A 23120-nucleotide genomic window follows, 5' to 3' on the forward strand; every position below is an offset into this window, starting at 1 on the left:
CATCATCTTCGGCTACAACAATATGGGAGCTGGGAGTAGAGCCCAGAGTTAAGCTTTGCCCTCTAAGTAGAGCGTATTTTAAGTAGGGAACTTGAAAGGTAAACGCAGCAAAATATTGCATAATCTCGTTTAGAAAATGCCCTTTTTTAGGTCTCGCCTAGCAGCGCATGCGTTGCTCGCCTTGGCGAGATCTATTGTTGTGGGTTTTGCGTCCGAAGGGGGACAGAAGGTGTGCACTCCGTACGCATGCACATCTGCTGTCCCCGCGTAGGTCTTGCGTTACAACACTTTGTCTGTGAAACTGACCCTAACATCAGCCTGAATTATCGCAGCCTGTGCTTCACCCCTCCTGCCGATAAGCTCTGTGCACCGTTGCCCGGCTCTGTCATTGCAGCACCAGGCAGGGTTCGAAACAAATGGCCAAATACATTTTAACAAGTTTTAAAGCAGCCTCACACAGTGACAGGTTCCTCCTACGCCACGGTCCCTTACAGAACGCTGCCTGGCACGCTCGCGGGTTCTGCGTACGCGTCAGGCCGTGACAGCCTATGCAAGCGCACACCATACTGTGTGGAGGGCCCAAACAGAGCTTCCACAGATCACCAGCAGTGGGCGCGATGCCAATCAAAAAGGCCATAATACAGAGTTCAAGATGGAAGCTGCAAGGTTAAACCCCGAGACAAGTATTCTAAACAGTGCACGAGGCCAATAAATTCATAAAACTCTGCAAGGCCCGAGTGTGAAAGGGAAACTGGAGACTTTTGTCAGCAATGTCCTCTGAGCAGATCGATCGCTTAAAGAGAGCGTGCTTCCGGTGAAACTAGATCTGCTGGGGTAACTGGAAGAGATCTGGGCGCAGGCTTCCGCTTCTGAACTGCACATTTGAAGGATGTGACTAGCAGACAGTAACGCGGGGGCTGAGGGAAGAGCTAGAGACAGCAAGTGGGTGGGTAAAAGAGTGGGAGGGAGTTGCAGACAGAGGCCAACTTTTGTTTTTATAGCGTCAGCTTTTTCCAGGAGTCATTTCAAAACGTTTTTCCAGTGAGTTGTTCAAAACGTTTGCCTATATTTCCCACCCTTAGGTCACGCGTTGATTGGCAGAACATAGATCGAAAGGCCAAGGGCATTCCAAAATAGATCTTGACATGGTTGGACTATGTGCCTGTCCCTCGCAGAAGCTATGTGGAACAAGCATTTGCAATGCAATAGGTCTCGTATTTACGAGAGTTTGGGCTATTGGCATTGTAGATGACACTGCCTTTTATTTATGTGTTCTGAAAACCTGCAAGCCGTGCGTAAACACGCACTTTGTACTTCGTCGTTGCTTACGAGAAGCAAGGATGACAGTAACTGCTACTCTTTTACTGCCAGCCTTGCTTCTCGTAAGCAAGGACTATAAATACAAAGGGCATGTTTAATCACCACTTGCAGGTTTTCAAATCACATCAATAAAATGCATTGTCATTTACAATGCCAAAAGCTCAAACTCGCGTAAATGCGAGACTTATTGCATTGAAAATGCTTGTTTTATTGGTCACTCACATTTTGGTTTTTTTACAGATTGTATAGATAGTGTTTAGACCCTGCTCACCTGGGCCCTGCTGTCCAGTGCACAGTGTATGTGTTGTGACCCTTAAAACATGTAAAAATTGTAACGTCCCTGATTGTCATATTTAACTCTCCTGTAAGACCATAGAGTATATGGTGTAGAAATTGCACCCATAGCAAGGAAAGTTAAACTTAACGTGGTCTACAGCACTTATTGTGCTATCCATTAATGTGGAAAGAAAACATGACTACGGGCCTACCAATGTAGCTTGGCTGCTGCAGTTTGAACCGGCAGCCCAACCCGTTAAACCTTTTGAGAGGGTAAAAACCTTCCCATTAACTATTATGTCACCCTTATGTTAGCCCTCTAGCCTACACAGTAGAATGAATGGTATTTAAAAGTGGGATCTTTAGACATTTAATGTTCCATATCCCTGCAGTCACCAGCCCCCAGAAACTATTTTCACTGTGGAACTCTTTGGCTGTCTGCTGAGAATCCTAGTCTACAGATTAAAATATCAATTCTGCTACCGCTGGATTGGAACTAGCTTAAAAACATGATTCAACCACTATTGTTTATATTAATTTAATAGACAATCTAATAGTAAAGTTAGGTTTTTTTTTAAATACATATTTAGCAAAATGAACTTTTAAAAAGCTAACTTTTACATGCATGAGGCTCCTGGGGGCTAATTTTGCTTTAGCCTGACAGCAGTTTCCTGTCAGTGCTTGACCTTATTGAGGTGTGAAAACTGATCCCAAAGCAGAGACAGTAGCTTAGACCTGGTGACAGGATGGACTCTGTGTGGGTCATATGAGCCCTATCCTCTCAGAAAAGGCAGTTGGGGAAGTTCCAGTAACTTCATTAACTTATGAGGCAGATGTGAATAATACTCATTCATAATTTAGTATAAAGAGAGACCTATGCAAGAGGAAATATGTTTTTTTTTTTTTTAGGCCCAAGGTAGCCAGTTGGGCATCAGCCCAGTAGGAAAATTAGCTTATCGGAGAACCAGCTTTGGGTACCTTAAAGGTACTGCTTTCCATAAACAATCCTGTGCTTGGCGCTACGTCCAAAGGCAGAAGGCCTGTGTCATTTTCGATTCCTCCTAGAATAGTGCATTCTGGACCAGTTTGCAGTAAAACACAAAGAATGTGCTGTAGAAGTGGGCAGGGTTGCTCCTGGATTGTTTTCCCCCTTGGATAGGGATTGTCCAGTAGTCACTTGCCACTCACTGGCTACTGAACTGTACAAAAATAGACCTTACCACCAGCTGCTCAGAAAACTTTTGAGACCTCTTGAAAAACAGATGTGCTACTGCTGTTTGAAACATGTGAGGAGACCTGGAGGGCTGGACCTGCTCCCACCTTTACCCAGGACAAAGAAGTGGACTCCAAGGGTCATTTGGCTGACTTCCTATGTGGCTACAGGGACACAACAAGCTGCAAGAGGTCTGTTCCTAAAGTGCCCACCTGACCAGTTGCAACTAGACCTGGAATGAAATCTGCTGATGGCCTCTACTGGAGTGAGTTCTGATCCCCAAGTACTGTCCCTGTGGACTGGCACCCTATGCTTTGTCTAACTGAGGCAGTATTATGAAAGTGCCCCAGGGGTGCAACAGGCGTTTGTGCCTGCTTTGCGTGCCCCCAGGGCACTTTGGTATTACAGAAGGGCCAGTAGACGCTTGTGCGGCCCCTTCTGTAATACCAATAGCGCTGGCACACATAAAGCACCAGCGCTATCTTCAGAGGGTGTGTCCTCATTTGCATGGGGGTGTTCTCCATGAACTGCACCCATCTGCAAAGGGATCTCTAATCATCCATCCGAGTGCAGGTGGGTATACCGATAGCGCTGGGGCACATATAGCGCTAATGCTATCTTCAGAGGCATTCCCTCATTTGCATTGTGACATTGGCTAATAATAAACAATTGTCAAAGAGAAAGTATTTACTGGCTGGTCCACAATCTGTTATATCTTAAATCTTTGAATGTAGTCGATATTTGGGTATTGTTATCCATAGCATGTCTCATAAGTACGTTGTATGCTGAGTTCTCTACTAGGCCTTGTTAAGACAAACCCACAGAATCTCGTCATTGAGGTCTGCCTTGTGAGTGCTTAGTCGATACACCCATCTGTACTCGTTTTCAAACCAGGTCTAGTTAGGTTTTTTTGACAGAGCCACAAATCTTTAGTTGTTCAGTCATCACCCACTTTAGATCCAGTTCAGTTTTGCATACCGCAATGAAATTATACATTTGGAGGTGTTTCACTTGCATCTCAAGTTTCATCTATGTTCGCAAATTCATTTCTTAACTATCCTGGATGTCATACTAGCATATCTTAAATTGCAAGGGCATGTGATCATATACATAACATATGTTGTGTTGTAATTGGTATGTTTGGCTAGTACCCATTCCTTGCATAGGCCTATGTCCAGTGTCTTGGTGGGTTGGGTCAAATAACCTACACTGAACTTGCCACATGTGGAATACCTTGTAACTCTGGGTAAACCCCACATGATCAAATTCCGTGGCACATCCATGTTTAGTTTTTCATGTGTGTACTACTGTCCTTGAGCCTCCTCCACCTCGTATGTGAAAAAATGGGTTTAACAAAAGTCTGGTTGTCGGTGTTAAGTAGTTTCCAGCTCTTCTTAATAATTGCTTTCACTTGGTTGGCTAAGATGTTGTTGTCACATAAATGAGTTGGTCATTGGTCGATGTCTTAGAGTTAATGTCAATGAGGGCTTCTTTGTTATTACTTTTGGCTCACCTCTTAGTTTTTGGTATTATCAGTTTTGGATAATCATTTGATCTCAGCTTTTCACTCAGAACCTCCGCTTGCTTTTGTCATTGATGTTACCATAATTTCTTCTCAGTCTGAGAAACCGACCATAGGGTAAATTCCCTCTGTTGGAACCAGGCTAGTGGTTGAAGGGTTGAAACCCTGCTCAAGCAGCAGCAACAACAATTTCTGTCGTGAAGTCACAAGCAATATCCGAATTAACCTGTGCTTAACCCTATGGTAGCTCGGCATGAAGAAGTCCGGCTTAATTTTGAGCCACTGTGTAAAGTATTTATGTAGCACTTCAAACAGTAATAAAGTGAAGGCACAGCACAAGACAAATGACACACCAAATTAGAAAAATAGATTAAAATGTATTACTTTTTTTGAGATCAGAATGACAAGTGATTTAAGTGAAAATAGAGTCTGGAAACACAAAGTGCCAACTGTGGCAATCTGGTCTCACTGGACCGGGACGAAGTCACAAGTTCAGGCCGAGAGCGTTTCTGTAATCCAGCCTGCTGCTGAGTGCGTGGGTGACGGTCTTCCTGGAGTCAGGGGAGGGGGGGGGTCCATTTGAAGGTCATGCAGAGGGTGTTGAAGCATGTGGAGGATACGGCTTTGATCTGTGGGTTCATGGTGAGTGATCAGTAGAGTAAAATGCTGAGGTTGCGGCTGTGGTCCATGGAAGTGGGAAGGTTTCTGAGGGCTAGGGGCCACCAGGTTCCGTACTACGCGGCAGGGGTGGATCCTAGGATGAGGACTTCTGTTTTCTCCGAGTTGAGCTTCAGGCAGGTACTGCTCATCCAGGATGCGACATCCTTCATTCCTTCCTGGAAACTGTGCCTGGTGATCTCTGGTTCCTTGGTGAGGGAGAGGATAAGCTGGGTGTCTTCGGCGTAGGATACTATGCTGAGTCTGTGTTTTCTGACGATGGTTGCAAGTGGGGCCATGTAGATGTTGAAGAGATTGGGCCTGAGGGAGGATCCTTGGGGTACTCCGCATCTAATCTCTGTGGGTTCGGAGAGGAAGAGCGTGAGTCTTATTCTTTGTGCTTTGCCGGAGAGGAAAGAGCGACTCCAGTCTAAGGCAGTTCCCTGTATGCCGGTGTCATGGAGTCTGGTGGCTAGTGTGCAGTGGGAGACGGTGCCGAAGGCTGCTGAAAGGTGTAGTAGAATGAGGGCTGCAGTGTAGCCTTGATCGAGGAGAGGGCAGATGTCGTCTGTGGCGTCTAGGATGGCGGTCTCGGTGCTGTGGTTGCTGCGGAATCCAGATTGAGGTAAGCCAAGGATGATTTTCTCGATTACTTTGGCGGTGAAGGGGAGGGGAGAGATGGGCCTGTATTTCTTGAGGTCCGTCCTGTCTGCGGAGGGCGTCTTGAGGGGGGTTTTGATTTTGGCAAATTTACAGTCGTAGGGGAATGTGCCTGTTTCGAGGGCGCAATTGATTGATTGTCGTAGTTCAGGTGCGATAGTGGAGGCGGTCCTCTGGAAGATGTGCAGGGGTCAGTGGATGCTCTTCATAGCCTTTGCGGTGTCTTCTGTGGTGACAGGGGTCCAGGTGAGGAGGGTCGGATGGGTGGCATAGCTGGTGGTTGGTGTTGGTTTGGTGCCTTGGTCATTGTCGTCGAAATCGTTGTAGAGTGTCCTGATTTTGTGGTGGAAGAAGGAGCTGAGTTTGTTGCAGAGGTCCTGGGAGGGAAGGACACAGTTGGTTTCGCTGTGGGTTCTGGTTGTATGATGGTAAAGAGTTCCTTGGAGTTGTGGGATTTGGAGAGGATTTTGTACAGAATTAAGTTTCTCTTCGTAGAGCTGATGAGTTGGTGGTGTGCCGTGGAGGCAGCCCTGTAGGCGGTGTGTGCGGCAGCCCTGTAGGCGGTGTGTGCTTCTGGGGTTTCGCTGTTTCTCCATGCTTTCTCCAGTCGTCGGCCCGAGCGCTTGGATTCTCGGAGGTCCGTGATGAACCAGGTGGCTTTAGTGTTGTCATCTGTCGCAGTTCTGATGGGGGGCGAGCATGTTGGCGCAGTCGGTGATCCATTGGAGGAGGTCGTTGGCTGCGGTGTTGGTGTCTGTCGTGGTAGGGGTAGGAGTGAGACTGAGGGCGGAGGTGAGGTGCTCTTCGGTGTTCTTGCTCCAGTTTCTGCGTGGGAGGTGTGTCTGCTTGTGTGCGTTGGGTTTCGAGAAGAAGTGGATGCAGGGGTGGTCCGTCCAAAGAGGGTCTGTGGCGTGACTGAAGCAAATGTTGTTTCCTCTGGTGAAGATGGGGGTCTAGAGTGTGTCCCGCTGTGTGGGTGTGGCTGGGTGTGGAGATGAGTTGCTTCAGTCCAATGTTGGTTAGGTTCTCTAGGAGGGCGTTGGAGTTTGGGTCGCTGAGGTTGTCAAGGTGGAAAATCATGTTTAGGAGCAGTACGTGTTGTTCTGGGTTTTGGCTGAATCTGTAAATGGATGTGTTCCATGGGAGCAAGGCGTTGTTCGAGAGGGATGTTTTGTGGACAATGGGGAGGCCTCCTCCCGAGTGTTTGGGGCGGTCTTTCCTCATGATCTTGTACCTGTCGGGGATGGCGGTTGCGATGTCGGGAGCGGAGCTGGCACGTTGGTCCAGGTCTCTGTGAGGAAGGTGACGTTGAGCGAGAGGGTGTTGAGGAAGTCCCAAACTTCTACTGCATGTCTGTGCTGGGAGCGTACTTTGAGGAGGATGCAGCTCAGGGGATTGGGTGCGCTGGCGTCCTGTGGGTTGGTGGTAGCTGTCTGGGTGCGGAGGTGGATGAAGGTGCGGTGGCAGTGTCTGCAGAAGAACGGGCCTTGGAAGTTGCTCAGGCGTTTAGAGCTGGCAGTTTTTGTTGCATCCAGGGTTGAGTGCGTGGAGTCGTAGCCACGGGGAGTCGAAGGACCAGGGTCCCTGGCGCTTTTCGCAGTCGGGTCACAGACCGATGCAGACGGGCTTGCCTTTGGCACGCCTTTAATATTTTAAACATGAAAGGCATTCTTGTGGCAGTCCACTCTTTGCTCGGGTTGAAGGTTTACAATCATCTGCCTGTACATTAACTTTGAGGGTGATTTCGGGTGACCGGTCGTTGACCGAACACTTGGACTGTTATTGGAGGGTACTGTCCTATACCATACTAAGTTCCTTTATAATGCCATGCCACTGCCTATGCATATTGTTATGAAGGTCGCGTTCTATGTATTGTTTTACCATACTTAATTGGCTGCTGTCTACTGTTTTGAGATGGGTGGGGTGTGTGTGTGTGGGGGGGGCGATGTGGAAGGATACCCTGTTTTAAGATGCCCTGTGAGTGTGACTATGTTTTTGTAGAGAGACCCTGTGCGCAGATGTTAGGATTGAAAGAGCAACTTTGCATATATTCCCTGTCAGTGGGGTAGTATGTGAGGGTTTAAGAATACCCTGTGTGGAGATTCCCTGTTTGTGGGAATGTGTAAGGGTTGGGAGATGCCCTGTGTGAAGGTTCCCTATCTGTATGGGAATATGTATAGGTTGAAAGAGAGCCTTTGTGGATATTCCCTGTCAGTGGGTAAGTGTGTGCGGGTTAAAAGATACCCTGTGCGTAGTGGGGTCGTGTACTCTTGTGTGTTTTACCTGAGACCTTTGGATCCTTCAGGTGTGCAAAACGTTGTGTATGCAGAAGGGGGTGAGTGAGGGTGTTGTACCATGTCAAACCTTGTGGTGGCTTACAATAACAAGCAGAGAGCATGTTTAATTTTTTGTGAGAAAAGCTAGAATGTTTCTGCATGCTTCAATGCATTCCGAGCTACTGCAGTTTTTTTGTTTGTTTTTAAACTGACTTTTATTAACTGTTTCTAATCTTGATTTGCCACAAATATCTAACAGGCTTTTCATCTGTTTAATTTTGCACTCAAGGTTTTATTTTTATTCTTCATGCTTGCAATCATGCTAGCTCTTTCATATAAAGGAGCTCGCACCAAGATGTTAAGTTATTTGTGGGAAAGGTGATGGTCTATTATATGACAGTAATTAAGGAACACCTTGAATTTTCTAAACTAACCTCTAAATATCCCTGCGGTAGACCACCTCATAATCAAACTGGAGTCTTACTCTTCCCCTCTTATCTGCTCCCTCACCGACCCCAAGAATACATGCATTTCCCTCGGTCTTTTTACGAATCAATCTCCCAATTTTTTGTCGACCACGCTAAAATCCTGGTGGTAGGAGACTTAAATTATTGGGCAGAAATGACAGAGGAGGACATCTATCCTCAGATTTCACATATTATTTTAGGAACTTAAATCTCGAGCGACATGTGTTTGCTCCCACTCACATCAAGGGCCACACATGTTAGACCAGGTCTGGTCCACACACTTATCACTGTCCAACTTCACAGTGTTCCCATGCGCTGGGTCAGACCATAATCTAACTAAATTTTCACTTACAGGACTATCTCCCCAAAAACCTCCACCCTATTCTGAACTTCTCTCCAGAAGCTGGTCACGAGTTGACCTAAATTCCTTTTACAACTCACTGGCATCAACTATACTCGATCTAGACAACGACATCGACCTGCACGAAAAGTGATATCTGACTGGTTCACAAAAGCCAGCGACAACCACACACCCCTACGCAGAATAAAACAGACCAGACGCCATGAGGCCTCCCAATGGTTCACAGATTAACTAAAATTCAAAACTGGAATTACGTCGCCACGAAAGTAAATGGCGCAAGAACTATGCCACAGGCTAAGATACACTACTTAAAACAACTGAAACAATATAAATTGCACATTCAGCAATCCAAATCCGCCCTCTTTACAAATAAAGTCGTCTTGTCCACAAACAAATCGAAGGAGATATTCAGAATAATTTCAGAACTCTCCAACACTGATAGTCACATTACCCATCACCCCATCCCAGACTTTTGCGACACTATATACCTATTTCATTGAAAAAATCAAGGCCATTAAGGTGAGCATCCCCTCTCAAACAGGGACAACCCGAATGCATGAACCCTGTCATCTTATCTTCGTTCCTGAAAATCAGTTAGGATTGCCTTAAGGACCTACTGATGAAAGTAAAATCATGTTCTCCAAATGACCCTTACCCCCCAAATATCTTTAGAATGGTTCTCCACATCATCCCGGACCCAGTTGTGTGCCTTGTCAACCAGTCCCTCATTTCTGGAAAACGTGCCCAGCGCATTCTAAGTAGCAATAGTGGTACCCCACCAGAAAAAACAAGGTGAAGATCCTCTCACCTTGAAAAGTTACAGCCCAAATTTCCCTCTTACCTTATCTAGCAAAAGTACTAGAAGTCCATATGACCTGTAACCTCTGCACCTTCATAGAAGATTTCGAGATTTTGGACCCATGTCAGGCCGGCGTCCGCCCAGCCCATTCCACTTAAGCAGTCATCCTATATGTGATGGATGACATGCAAGCGGAAGGTGACAACGGCTCCACCCAGACACTGTTTCTCCTCGATCTTTCGGCGGCTTTCGACACGGTGGCCCATAACCTCTTGGCAGTCTGGGTCGAGGTTGCTGGGCTGAGGGGTCTGGCGCTCGATTAGATTACCTCCTTTTAAAGAGGCTGCCTGACTCTGTTTACCTCATCCCAAGTCTATCTAGACTGAGGAGTCCCCCGGAATCTTCTATATCCTTCTATCTCTTTAACCTATACATTCGCCTCCTAGGTCACACTCTGAAAAAGATGAACTGTACAATTTACAATTATGCAGACGACCTGCAATTACTCTTCAAATTAGATAATTCCCCTGAATCTAAAAGAGCATTTTCAATCCACAATGCTGTTCAGCCTTGACTGAATGAATAGCAACCGCTTGAAATTAAAGATGGAAAAAAACACAGGTTATCACCAAAAATAACCTTGAATACTGGACCAAATCATTCTGGCCACCCAAGTTGGGAGCTCCCCCACCCCTGAAAAAGCAGAAAAATACCTCTGGGTACTATCGACATCGAACTATCCATGAAGACACAAATCGGCTCCGTAATCTCATCTTTCCTATTGCTCCGCAAAATCAAGAAAATTGTTGCATTCCCATCTAGGCACTTGTCCAAGCTGTGATCGCCCTCGTCCTTTCAAGGATAGATTATGAAACTCCCTATATGTTGGCCTGCCCAACTGCCTCATTAAAAGGATCCAAATTGTTCAGAACCAAGCAGCACGTCCAATTTATAAACAACCCAAACGATGCCACATCACCCCCTTGATGAAATTCCTCCTATGACTGCCTATAGAACAAAGAACCACATTCAAAGCCGGCTGCATCATTTTTAAATCACTCCACAACAAACGCCCCACCTTCATCACCTCCCAAATCTAGAAGTACACCCCTAAACGCTCACTATGGCCGGCTCACATGAACTTCCTATCAGTTCCCAATTTCAAGAAGAGACTCGGTGCTACCAGATTTTCGGTCATCTCTCCCAAACTCTAGAACTCTCCCCTCGAGATAAGATCAGCATCTTACTACTCAGAATTCAGGAGATTAAATAAAATCCTGGTTATTTAAACAAGCATACAAATAGGCAGAGTGCTATCTGTATCTCACCGCCTTGTCCCCGCCATAGCACCATGAAACCGTTCGGTGTACGTGCGCTTTATAAACTTCAGTAACATAAAGTACCCAGACGTACATGATGAGGCTATTGAAAGTCACATCTGAGTTCCATAATCTTACAAAGAAACGCGGCCTTTGGCCTCGTTCTTCTATATGGTTATGGAATTCCTTGGTGACTTGCAGTATCCTTAAAATGTATGGCATGGGGTACTTTATCACTTGTATCATACCTACCTGGGAGGGATTTGATTCCCATTCAAACATTGGCCTCTTTTCTGAGACTGCAGACAATAAATGTTAGCCCTTTGCACGTACAGTAGTCATACTTGGAGATTCTGGAATTGTCCAATTAAAATACGACTGCCCTGCTCTGTTGAGAAGTAATGTAGCTGCCCCTCTAAAGGTGTAGCAAATCGAAGTGTGGATACTACTCCAATGATGAAAAGCACTTCCGGCAATTTATTTTGCTGCCTTGATAACATATCAGCTGCTCTGTCGCAAAGTGGACTTAATGACATCTACAGACTAGCTTGCCAGAACATCAGATGTGAGCATTTTTGCTACCAGGCAGGATCAGTTAGGCCTAGGAGGGATAATCCAATTCCGTTCTACATGGTTCATAGTCCACAGCACGCACCAGTGGCACTGCGACAACCATCACCAGTCTGCACTCTGCATCTAGGCACTATTTCTGTACATATCCAAAGCTAACACAAACTATTTGATAAGTGGGTGCAGTGCACAATGACACAGCGGCATCCTTGCTTGACAAGTAGCTAAAGCAACACATTTACACACCAGGATGCATCCTCATCCACTGCATATTGTTCCTTGGATTTGAAACCTGGTGTGCAGTATGTTGCACTGGTTGCAGTGCAGGTGTCTCTGTGCCGACCTCAGTGATTAAAGGAGTAGGTGGAGAAAGTGGATATAGTAGCAGGACAAGCAGATTTCTGAAAGATATTGTCCCTTGAGTAAGTAGATGTTTTTTAAAATGTCCACACTGCTACGACAGACTCCATCGGCATCTAACATTTGTTTTTATCTTTTGCCAAAGGACCCGCCAAATAAATTTCCAAACACTGGATAGTTTTTTATGCAGTTTTAACTACAAAGATTCCTGACGGTTAACAAGATCTACAGAGCCCTCTCTATTACACAGAAAGAGCCCATCCACATATGCTTACATTCCGGGAGAGGACTCCCTGATGAAGCATGCCACATAGTCTTTGTGGGTGAGAGTCCTTTGAAAAAGACTGTCTTTCCCTACGGATATTGAGACTAGAAATTAACTAGATAGTGGGCATACTCTAATATTTGTTGTGTTACTAGTACATTTGCAGTCTAACAAAAGGAATATTTTATTCTTGATCACCAAATCCTAATGGATGGAGAAATGAACATTAGTCCACAGAATGATCCTTATGTAGTGATGAGGACTCCGAGAGTGAGGGAGGTTTGTTTGAGGGCTATTTTTGAAGGTGTTCATGGAGGTTGCAGCGGATGAGTTGATTCAGTAGGGTGGTGGTCTGGTAATAGGATTAAAAATGATCTGAACATTGACGTGCAGGGAAGTCTAAGGATGAAGTGGTGTTGGGTTTGTCATTGAAGGGCAAGGGGTTTAGTAGATGGCCTTGATAAGTTATAGGGCAAAGGCAGTGGGTGATTTTAAATACCGGAAGTATCTGAGGCTCTGTGGTTTCTGTCCGCTGGCTTGCCTGCTGCCTCTAGATTTCACTGGTTCTATGAAGGTTGGATAAGGTGCGAGTGGCTACACGTGAGGCATTTATTTTAAGGACTTTGGGGGGGGGGGGTGGATCAGAGGTAATGCATTTGAATACTTACCTTGTGTGATTTACTTTTTTTATCATTCCAGATGTTTTTCAGCCTTACGCAGCCACATATGTACCTAATTGCATTTGAATATTTTGTCATCTTATTGTTTCTCTTTTTGGGTTTCTAGCTTTCTGTAAGGGTGGATTTTGTGTAGGATTGCTGCTATAACACGAAAGCAAAGACTGCCAATTGATAACCTGATGTACAGCTACCCTATGTCTTGTAAGCTATTTTTATAGAAGAATAATGCCATGATGTTGGCCTATCTGGAGGCGTGGAATTTTAGGGGACAGTTTTTGAGTTGGGGTGGTGTTATTTGGTTGAATATGTAGCGGATGTGACTATTTTATGGCCCCACGCGCTACCCGATGGAGCTCCAGTTATCCACTCTCTCTTTTTGATTTAAAGTTTTGTAGAGTCACCTCTGATCTTCAACAGATTGATAGGAAGTATTCCGTTCCGGTATAAAGGATGAATGTTAGAATATTATTACAGCAGGTTCATAGGAAAGTCACATTTCAGAAACTATATTGCTACAGCATACAGATTTCAAGACTTCTGGTAGCTTATATTTTACAGCAACTGGTGCTTGCTAGAACTAGCGCCCTGGCTCTAGAGTTTCCGACCCAATATCCGAGCATGCTTGTCCCATTTAGGCTGATCATTCATGGACACAGATCTGCTTGATGTGAATGTTTCTCATTTCATTGTTCTTCTTTCATTATCCAGTATGTTGAGAACAACAAGAATTCGGACAACGATTGGTTCAGGCTGGAGTCCAACAAAGAAGGAACCAGGTAGGCTGTGGCAATTACAGAAAGAAACGGGTGGCTCAGCTGACAAATGTGCAGCATTCATAAAGTTACAAAAACAAATGAAACCTGAAAACATGTGTTTTACTCGGCAAATAGTGCAGCGGGGCAAAAGGGAAAGTGTAAAAAAAAATAAAAAATGAACAAATGAAAAGGTCCAGGGAGGTCACAATAGTCGGTACATTACAGACTATGAAATGTCTTCATGTAAGGAGAGTGGGGGGCTAAGGTGTCAAAGGGTTAATAAAGAGTGAGGAGCTACCCTGTCTGCCTTCTCCCTGCTTACCCCAATAAAATAACAACTTTGAGTTTGGTTTTATCGGCTCTTTTTCATTAGTTTTGATTTCTTGATTTTTTATTTTTTTTAATTTTTTTTTTTGTGGAAGTCATTTTCGTTTTGTAACTTTGGTCTATTGTGTGTCCTGAATAGAAGAATCTTGCAGAGACCCAAGTCCAGAGAAAGCAATCCATGCTCTGTAGGTCATATTGAATCAATATTGATCCCATCTGTATTTGGAGAACTGTGAACCATTTACAAACGAGTACTATGGGATATTATTCACCTTGCAGTTGTATCTTTAGCCATGAAGAGTACTTCATTCAGTCCATCATATGTAATAAGTTGGCGGTAAGGGGAGCAAATGGTGGAACAGTTCTAGGAAGAACTGTAATACCCATTTTGCACCCACAACATAGAGAATTCTCTTGGCTAAGGAGTAGTGAGGTCTGAAATTAAAATACTAGTTAACAAAAATCCTCGTTAAGCTGGAAGGCATGAGGGATTAAATAGCAGCTGGTTGCAACATAAACTCATTTTGATAAAAAAATATTACTTATGTGGGAATACGCTCTGACTAGCTGAAAACCTGATGCCAGTTAGTCTTCTAGCAAAGGCTTGCGTCTATAAAAAAAAAAAAAAAGTGAGCGACAGCGATCACTGGGTTTTGAGGATCACATCAATTAAGGCTGACTGGCCCAAATTCATTTCCGTCTTTGGAGCCTGTGCTCTACATAGGAAGAAGGTGATATAAATCACGTTATTGGGTAAAGAGGAAAACTCTCCAGAAATATTTGTATGAGCTTCAGATATGGAAAAGCGGGTCCTGCAGTGTTCCTTTAAAATACTACTGCTTTTCTCAGAGGTAATGTAACTCCCCGTTTAAGGTGTAGCAATCCTAATAGTAAGTGTGGATACTTCCCTAATGAACTAAAGCTTTCGATAAACTTCTAGTAAATTATATGACGCAGTGCATTGTGGGAGTCGAGACTTTTACCTCGATGTCCTGGCTCTCACAACAGCACTGTCACTCATTCTTGTACTAGGGTTCCTCTTTGGAAGTGATTTCGCGCTCCAAAGAGCTCTGCAGAGTTTGATGACCAAAGGTTCGATATTGAGAAGCCATGCCCCCTAGTCTAGCAAAGAAAAGTCCAGTCCCCTACTGCAAGAAAAGGGCTGAGACCCAAACGTGGCAAACCCATGTTGGTTCTGTGTAACCAAATCTTCCTGTTCCCAAATCGTCAGAGGAGGTCTTGTCAAGGACTGGACACTGTGAAGGGCTTTCTACTTTCCGTCTTCATTGCCAGAGAAAAGTGTGACTCCTCACAGTGGCCACGATTCCACACTGGACTTGATATACACGTCAGATGTATCCAGTGTCTCATTAATCTGGTCCCATTTAGAAGGAAACCCCAGCATATGGTATTCCAGCTGAGAGAATGCAAAAAGTAATACTGCTGAAGAAAAAAGGAGCAACAGTATAGGACAAAAATCATCTAAATTGGTGAGAAGTGCAACGAAAAATACAGAGACTGAAGACCCCTTTTATAGGGTCTAGGCTGTAAATGACATCACAGGAAAAGTTGACACCACCTTGGACTGGGAAAAACTGACAAAAAACACCAGAAAGGGACCATCCGGGATAGTTGTGGATTTAAGACTGGCCACACCTAGTACTTCAGGGTAATTGCATTTCCGTGATTAGGCAGGCATAAGAAGAAGAAGCTTATGTTTAAAATCCTTCCTTTCCACCATGATCCTGTACTTTACCAGCTCACATTTCAGCCCAGTGCTCTGCACTGATCGCAGAAGAGCCTGGTTGCAGTAGGCAACCTGCCAGGCTACCACATCGGCAGGAACGTTGACGATGGCCAGACAAAACTTCATAGAATACTAGAGCCAGAGACACACCACTTTCCACTCTCTAGATGTAAGGCTAGCCAATCATGCCACTTCTGGTGAGTCTTGTTCCCAGGTCCAAATCTCTTGGCACAGGAGGAAGGAGTGTGGAATGCCTAAATAAACTTCCGTCCGTAACCAATTTGGCATTCTTTATGATCCTGGTATCTGTCCAAAAGCATTTAGTGCTTTGGGAGGTTGCACATTGATCAGTTTAGGGGGAGGGTGAACGGGTTAATGGAGCAGTAGAGCTGAGGGTGTGGGAGAGAACTTTCATTCTGCACGTGAGCTGTGTCTGAGGTTATACTGTGCCCAAACTCAGTGAAGGAGTGCTATATAAGAAGTCCAAATTAAAAAATAAAATTATCCAACTCTCCGCTAAATCAGATTATTTCCAATCTTTAATGATGTTTGATAATATTTCCACTCCTCAGTTCCTTTATGCATTGATGTATTTTTCTTTACGTTCTATGCAAAGGGTCTTTGCCTCTATGTAAGGGAGTGTATAAATAAACCACTAAATCAATAAACTGCAAGATCCACAATCGGAAACCGGTCTTCATAGAGGTTAATCTATGCTGCAATCAGTGGCAAAGGCTTGCGCAGAAGTCAATCCCCAGATAAAATGTGCGGGGTGTTGCCTGTAACAAACAAATGTACAATGAAAGGCAAATTGGAAAATCAAAAGAAAAAAGCAAGATATGCGGTTCAAATGTGGGGAAGAAATCAAACTGTTTCCTGTGAAAGCCAGGTTTGTAAGATGTGATAGACTTGGCTCTATGTGCACCCATATGTTGAACTAGGACTTCATGGGGTTAGGCTGAACGTCGCCTTTTAGCATGTATTTGTCTTCTGACTTTTACCGTTTTCTGAAAAACAAATTACCAGCCAGGCACACTTGCAGTGTATGTCTAAGAGCTGTAGAAGGTTAAATACACTGCTCGGGCAGGCACATGGTAGCCCAAACCTGGTACCAAATAGCTTGGAGTGCAGATGGTGATTACTGGTGGTCAGGGTCTCTTTTCAAGGTCATCACATACTTTGGATGCCTGTCACTTTCAGTTTATTAAAGATTAAAGATATTGGAGGTTGTTCTAGTCAGCCATGCAATTGTACCTGTGTACAGCTCCACTGGGTCAGATGTAGGTGCATCTGAAGCCTTGTTGGTGCCCCAGTTCAAAGTTGATCACACCAAAGGCATTTTTTTGTATTGCATCTATAGTCGTCACACTCAGTCTTCCGATGGAGGTGTTTTATAGTCCAAAACGTTAACAAAAGGTCTCTACACCAGCATTAACTTGCAGTCCTTACTTCGATTTACAGGATTGGTTCCACTGACACCAGTCTTTTTTCACTTGCTTGCAAAGAGACCAAACGGAGAACCCACAAACCAACATAGGTCAAAAAATAATTTCATTATCTGCTTATCAACTTAGATCCTTCCAGCCAGGGCACCGGAAAAGTAAGCTACTATTTCAGGGCTTTGGCCCCTTTTGCCATGTTGATTATCAGGAAATTTGTACCACCAATCTTTATAACCAGTCTTAGAGCAAGGATTCAAACTTTAGATTGAGACAGCTTCTTGGTTTATATCTGCATGCAAATTCAGTGTTCATCAGTAAGGCTGAGATTGTTCCTTTTCCAAAAAGATTCTGAAGGAACATGTGCTCTCTGTTGGCTGGGGACCGAAAGTCAAGAGACACTCTTCAGCCCTCTTCTGTAAGGGATATTTGGAACACTTGTTTCTGTTTTCCAGGAAAGTCCAGGAATGTCTCCTCTCACCCTCTGTGTTTTATGGACGCTCCTTTGAAGTGTTTCAGATGTCTATTCTTGACAATCTGAATGAGATTATGCAACTCTGACCTGGTCCATTAATTTTTCCTTAGCTGGTAGATTATCAAATACAGTATCTTCTTGTAGCACTTGAATAAAACACTTGAGGCAAATGATGCCTTCAGACTCAAGATCCGCAGACTCTAAGGTATGCATTGATTTAGACATCAGTATTCACCACCAGACCCTAGATCTCAATTTCTCTGTCACACTCTGATCCTCACCTAAATTATGAAAGGCTGGAAATGAGTAAGATCTCGGTATGAGCAGAGGCACCAAAAGGGAAGTGGGATAAGGAGGGGCACAATGACCAGGAGGAACATGAGTGATTTAGTTTCTGTGTTTCTTGCTTGGAACTCAGTGATTGGCCAGATGGAAGTGGTGAAAGGATACAATGAAAGCCTTGTGCGAGACGGAACGTTTCTGCAGAATATCACAAATCCACTGTTGCCGGGAGAGAACTAAAGTGGAACATTGCGCTCCTGCTGCAGACAAACATTTATAATGGAGTTACAAATCTCATGCGGTGATATATAAGTTTGCCACATAAATCCTTAGTCAGTGTTCTGATACTCTAAGATGGGTTAAGGCAGTGAGGTAACCGTTTGAACCACGAGTAAATGTTTATCAACATGTCACTAGTGTGAATCCCAGTCAAGGCTATTGAGTCTTTCTTGCTTCTGGCGTTAGTAAAGAGTGCTGTTACATTTTGGAATAGTAACAGCTGCTCTTTAAGGTGCTTAGAAATGGCAGAAGTGTGATACACGTTATTCGTTTGAGAATTAACAGTGGAGAATGTATGCTGGACCTTTATGCGCTCTAAGTCCCCAATTTTTTGTGATAAATGCAGGAGGATTACCACGCTATCAGGACCCTGATAAAAAATGTTGAGGCCAAATGATAGGGTCATTGATAGATGAAACTCCCACTACAAATATAAGGTGGTGTTGACTGTGAAAAGTTACTTCCCAAAGATCAGTTGAGTAAAGTGTGAAGAAGTTGCTGACACCAATATGTCATAGATCTTCTTTATTCAGGAAATACATCATCCAAGGTCCCATCCACAGAACAGCAGTCTTCAACTGTCACCAACAGAGACATCCACAAGCAGATGTCATTACATTCTATACAGATGTCATTACATTCTATTCCTACGTAACATTCCATGACCTGCCAATGAATACCTGTAAGCTATGTAAACATATGACAACACCAAGGATACCACACACCTTCCCCCGAACCAACAATAAAAATACAATTGTAAAGATGTGAAAACATTAAATACACTAACCCATAGTCATGCAAAGAAGTAGACACACTGACAGCGTGTCTTAACGTTCTGATCAAATTAACACAAAGTCATGGAGAGCAGCAGGAACTCTAACAGCACGTGAGCTCCTACGCTTTAACATTCTGATCAATTTAACACAAAATCATGGAGAGCAGCAGGAACTCTAACAGCACGTGAGCTCCTACGCAATAAGGCACTACCATCCCTTTGTATGGACTTACGCACCGGTCTAGAAAGTTTGTCATCACGCTCAGGTAGATTATTAGAAATAAGTGATATCCTATTTAAGTTCCAAATGCGTCCATCATTAAGTTTAACCGCATTATTAAAAAGTTTAACAACTTTAAAAGGAGAGGAGAACTTTGAGCCATCCAATTTATGAGGGAGTCACACTCTAACACGATCACCAACAATTACACAGGTGCGAGCCACAGCATGTCTAACACCAAACTTACTTTTCCTTTGCAAGGACTTGGCACTTTGTCTTGCTAGCATTTGAGCATTACTTAAATTTTCCGTCTCAGCCCCTTTCTCCCTCATCCAGGACTGGAACAATACACTATTAGGAGTACGACCTCTAAAGAGTTCAAAGGGAATAGCACCCGTAGTGGAGTGAGGTGTGATTCTGTAAACCTTGACTCTCTCATGAATCCCAGCTACCCAGTCTTTCCCTTGCGCCTTGGCTAACTGGATGGACTCCTTCAACACTCGGTTGAATCTCTCCACCATCCCATTACATTCAGGATGATAGAGAGAGCAACGTTTATGTTTAATGCCTTTTCTTGCTAAAAACTCTTCCATATCATTCGAGACAAACTGAACCCCATTGTCAGTTAACAAAGATTCAGGAAACCCTTCTCTACCAAATACCTCCTCCAAGAACTTAGTTACATTACTGGTCTGTATACTCTGCGTAACTTTTATTTCTGGCCATCTAGAGAACATGTCCATCAGAACCAGAACAAAAAACTGGCCACTCTTATTGTACACAGGCCCTAGAATGTCCAATGCTACATCTTGCCAGCATCGTATGGGTGCTTCACGAATAACCATGGGTTGTACCCTGGTTTTGCATACCTTGTCAGATATGTTACAATCAGTGCAATCCCTTATCAGTCGTTCCACACTTAAATCCACACCAGGCCACCAGAAATGTAGACGCACTCTTTCTTTTGTCTTTGAAATGCCCTGATGACCTTGATGAGCAAGGTGAACAATTTTTTCCCTAATCAAGGACGGAGGAATTAATCTTGTCCCTCTCCACAATAGACCTTTACTCACAGACAGTTCATTCCTCACATTCCAATACCTACGAGCATTTTCGCTCAAATTTCTCAACCATTCGCCATTAAACCACAAATTTCCATCAAATCCACATCCTCAGACATGGCATCCCTCCAATCTTTTTCAGTGACAACACCCTCAACAACTTCACACACCTTAAATTCGTCAACCTCCCATGAGTCCTCAACACTATCTTCATTTTGTGCTGGAATCAACCGGGACAGACAGTCTGCTACTTTATTGTCAACCCCTGGTATATATTTGACCACAAAATCAAAGTCTTGCAGCGCAATTACCCACTTGCAAATCCGTGATGAGATTGCATCAAGACTTTTCTTGCAAAACACATCTTTTAAAGGCTTGTGATCCGAATGAACAGTAAAAGCATTACCCCAAAGAATTTTTTTAAATTTCTTGATGGCCCAGAAAATGCACAGTGCCTCCTTCTCAATTACAGAATAAAGAAGCTCAGGACCTACCAGAGCTCTTGAGAGGAAAAGTATGGTAACCTCTTTCCCATTCTTGACTTGCTTGAGAACCGCACCCAAACCACGTGAGCTTGCATCTGTTACTAGTATGGAGTTTGATGTGATGTCAAAACTCTGGAGAGAGGGAGCAGAATTAAGGGCCATCTTTATGTCATCAAATTCCAACTGACACTTGGAGGACCAGATAAATTTGACTCCCTTTTTTAAAAGAGATCTCAAATTGGGAGTACGGCAAGCAAACTGCGGTACAAATTTATTATAATACTCCGCCATTCCTAGAAAAGTAAACCGCTCATCTCTGGACTCTGGAACCGGCAGTTCACTTATAGTTTTAACAAGGCTCACCTTGGGTTTGACCCCAGTGGACGTTAGACAGTGACCTAGATAATCAATTTCTTTAAGATTAAATTTGCATTTATTTTCTCTCAAGGTCAAACCCCTCTCTGCGAATCGTTGCAAAACAGCTTTCAATCTTTGATCATGTTCCTCTTGTGACGAACCATACACTAGTACATCGTCCTGGTATATTTTAACCCCATGAATCCCATTCAGTACATCTTCCATGACCCTCTGAAACACCGACGCTGCGGAAATCAAACCAAATGGCAGCCGTGTAAATTTGTAAGTTCCAAATGGGGTTATGAAAGAAGTAAGACTCATGGATTTTTCATCAATTTTGACCTGGTGATATGCAGCCCTTAAATCCAAAGACGAGAAAACACACGCATCCCCAAGCTGTGTTAACATGGTTGTGATGTTAGGTAACGGATATTTATCAGGTACAACCTCACGATTGAGAGCGCGCAAGTCCACGCATAAACGAACCTCTCCGGAAGCCTTGCGTGCCAAAACTACCGGAGCCAACCATTCACATGCCTCAGTCTCCACAGTAATACCTTCTTTTCTTAGCTTCTCTAATTCAAGACGCATTGGCTCTAGCATGGCCAAAGGTACATTACGTACTTTACACGTAACAGGGTTTGCCTCTGCTTTTAGAGTTATACTGTGAGTGAATCCAGTGAGACAACCAAGTTTATCACTGAACACTTTTTTAAATTGGGACTGCCATACAGTACTTCGTTTATCTTTATTAGACACAGAGTTCAAAGTACCAGAACTATGAGAATTATCTCTAGCAGAAGTACCCAAGTCTCTTAGAACTATACACGGGTCACAACCAGGAGCTAACGACACTCCTAAATCAGCTTGATGAAACCAACTTATTATGCTGTCGCCTCTGCAGGAGATATAGATTTTGCCTGCAGTTAACCTTCCTTTATATTCAATGTCGCCTAAAAAGTACCCAAATAGTTTTATAGGCTGTCCACCATATGCAAGAGGTTTGATGTCAGGCTTGAATACCTTGACCTTACCACGCAATCCTTATCAAAAAACACTTTCGGTATTAGTGATATTTTAGCCCCTGAATCAAAAAGCATTTTGATGCAAGAACTGTTTACACATACATCGTCTAGAGGACCCTTACATTTTTTATCACCATTAGGTAGATAGACCTCCCCACAGTCCACATCATCATAGTCTGAGTTACTTTCTTCTTCTACCATTATCTCTTTAACACGCTTACCCTTATTCACTTTTTGTGATTTGCAAGCTCTGGTAAAATGACCCACCTTCCCACAACTAAGACATTTTAAACTTAATCGCAGGACATGATTTGTCATTAGCTAGATGATCAAGGGCATTACACCTGTAACACCTGAGCTTACTATCAGTTTTGAGTTTAGAAAAACTTTGCGAAGACGAGGAAACTCGTTGTGAGCCAGAAGACTTGGGTAATAGCTTGAATTGAGACTGTTTTTTACTGACATGAAGCACTTTTTCTTCCGGAACACTCTTTTCTTTTTTTTTAATCGTCTCAACACATACAAGAGAATGTTCTATTCTTTTTGCTATGGCTATGACCTCATCCAGGTCAGGATCATCCTTTTGCCAAAGTTCATCTTTTATTTTCTCGATGTTGCAGCCGAGCATGAACTGATCACGTATTCGCTCCTCAAGAGAATCTTCAAACTTGCATGTGGCTCCCAACTTCCGAAGTGCAGTTACATAAGTTTCCACCGATTCTTCTTCTTTTTGTGTTCGTTTTCCAAATTGATAGCGTTCTAAAATTGTACTTATCTTTGGAAGATAATGTTTATCAAGCTTTTTTATATTTATCTCAAATTCATTTAAATTTGTAGACTCTTCTTCGTTTAAGTCAGGTAGATGTTCAAAAACGTCTTGACCCTCTGAACCAAGACAATGTAATAAGAGTGCAGACTTCCTCTCGGCACTGAGTGACACGCCACACACTCTTGCATAATTTAAAAATACTTTCTTCCACTTAGACCAGCGAATAGGTGGATCGCCAGGATCAGAAAGAAAGAATGGGGCGGAAGTTACATTCTGCATTTTAAAAAAAATAAATAAATAAACTTGTGAATAACACCTAAAAAAAAAAACAGTTTGGTTAAGAACAGAATATAACACTGTAAACCTGGAGATGTAATGT

The 23120-nt window shown here is 43.6% G+C and overlaps 1 protein-coding gene across 1 annotated transcript in view; it reads left to right on the forward strand.

Moving 5' to 3' along the window:
- The window catches only part of UFC1 (ubiquitin-fold modifier conjugating enzyme 1), a 78121-nt gene that overhangs the window by 20921 nt on the left and 34080 nt on the right, over positions 1–23120 (forward strand). Inside the window, exon 2 of the mRNA XM_085638664.1 lies at positions 13454–13521. Within this exon, the coding sequence (XP_085494790.1) occupies positions 13454–13521 (68 nt within the window). The remainder of the gene's footprint in view (positions 1–13453; positions 13522–23120) is intronic.

Source organism: Triturus cristatus, chromosome 12 (genome assembly GCF_964204655.1).
Source record: "Triturus cristatus chromosome 12, aTriCri1.1, whole genome shotgun sequence".
NCBI classification, from domain to species: domain Eukaryota; kingdom Metazoa; phylum Chordata; class Amphibia; order Caudata; family Salamandridae; genus Triturus; species Triturus cristatus.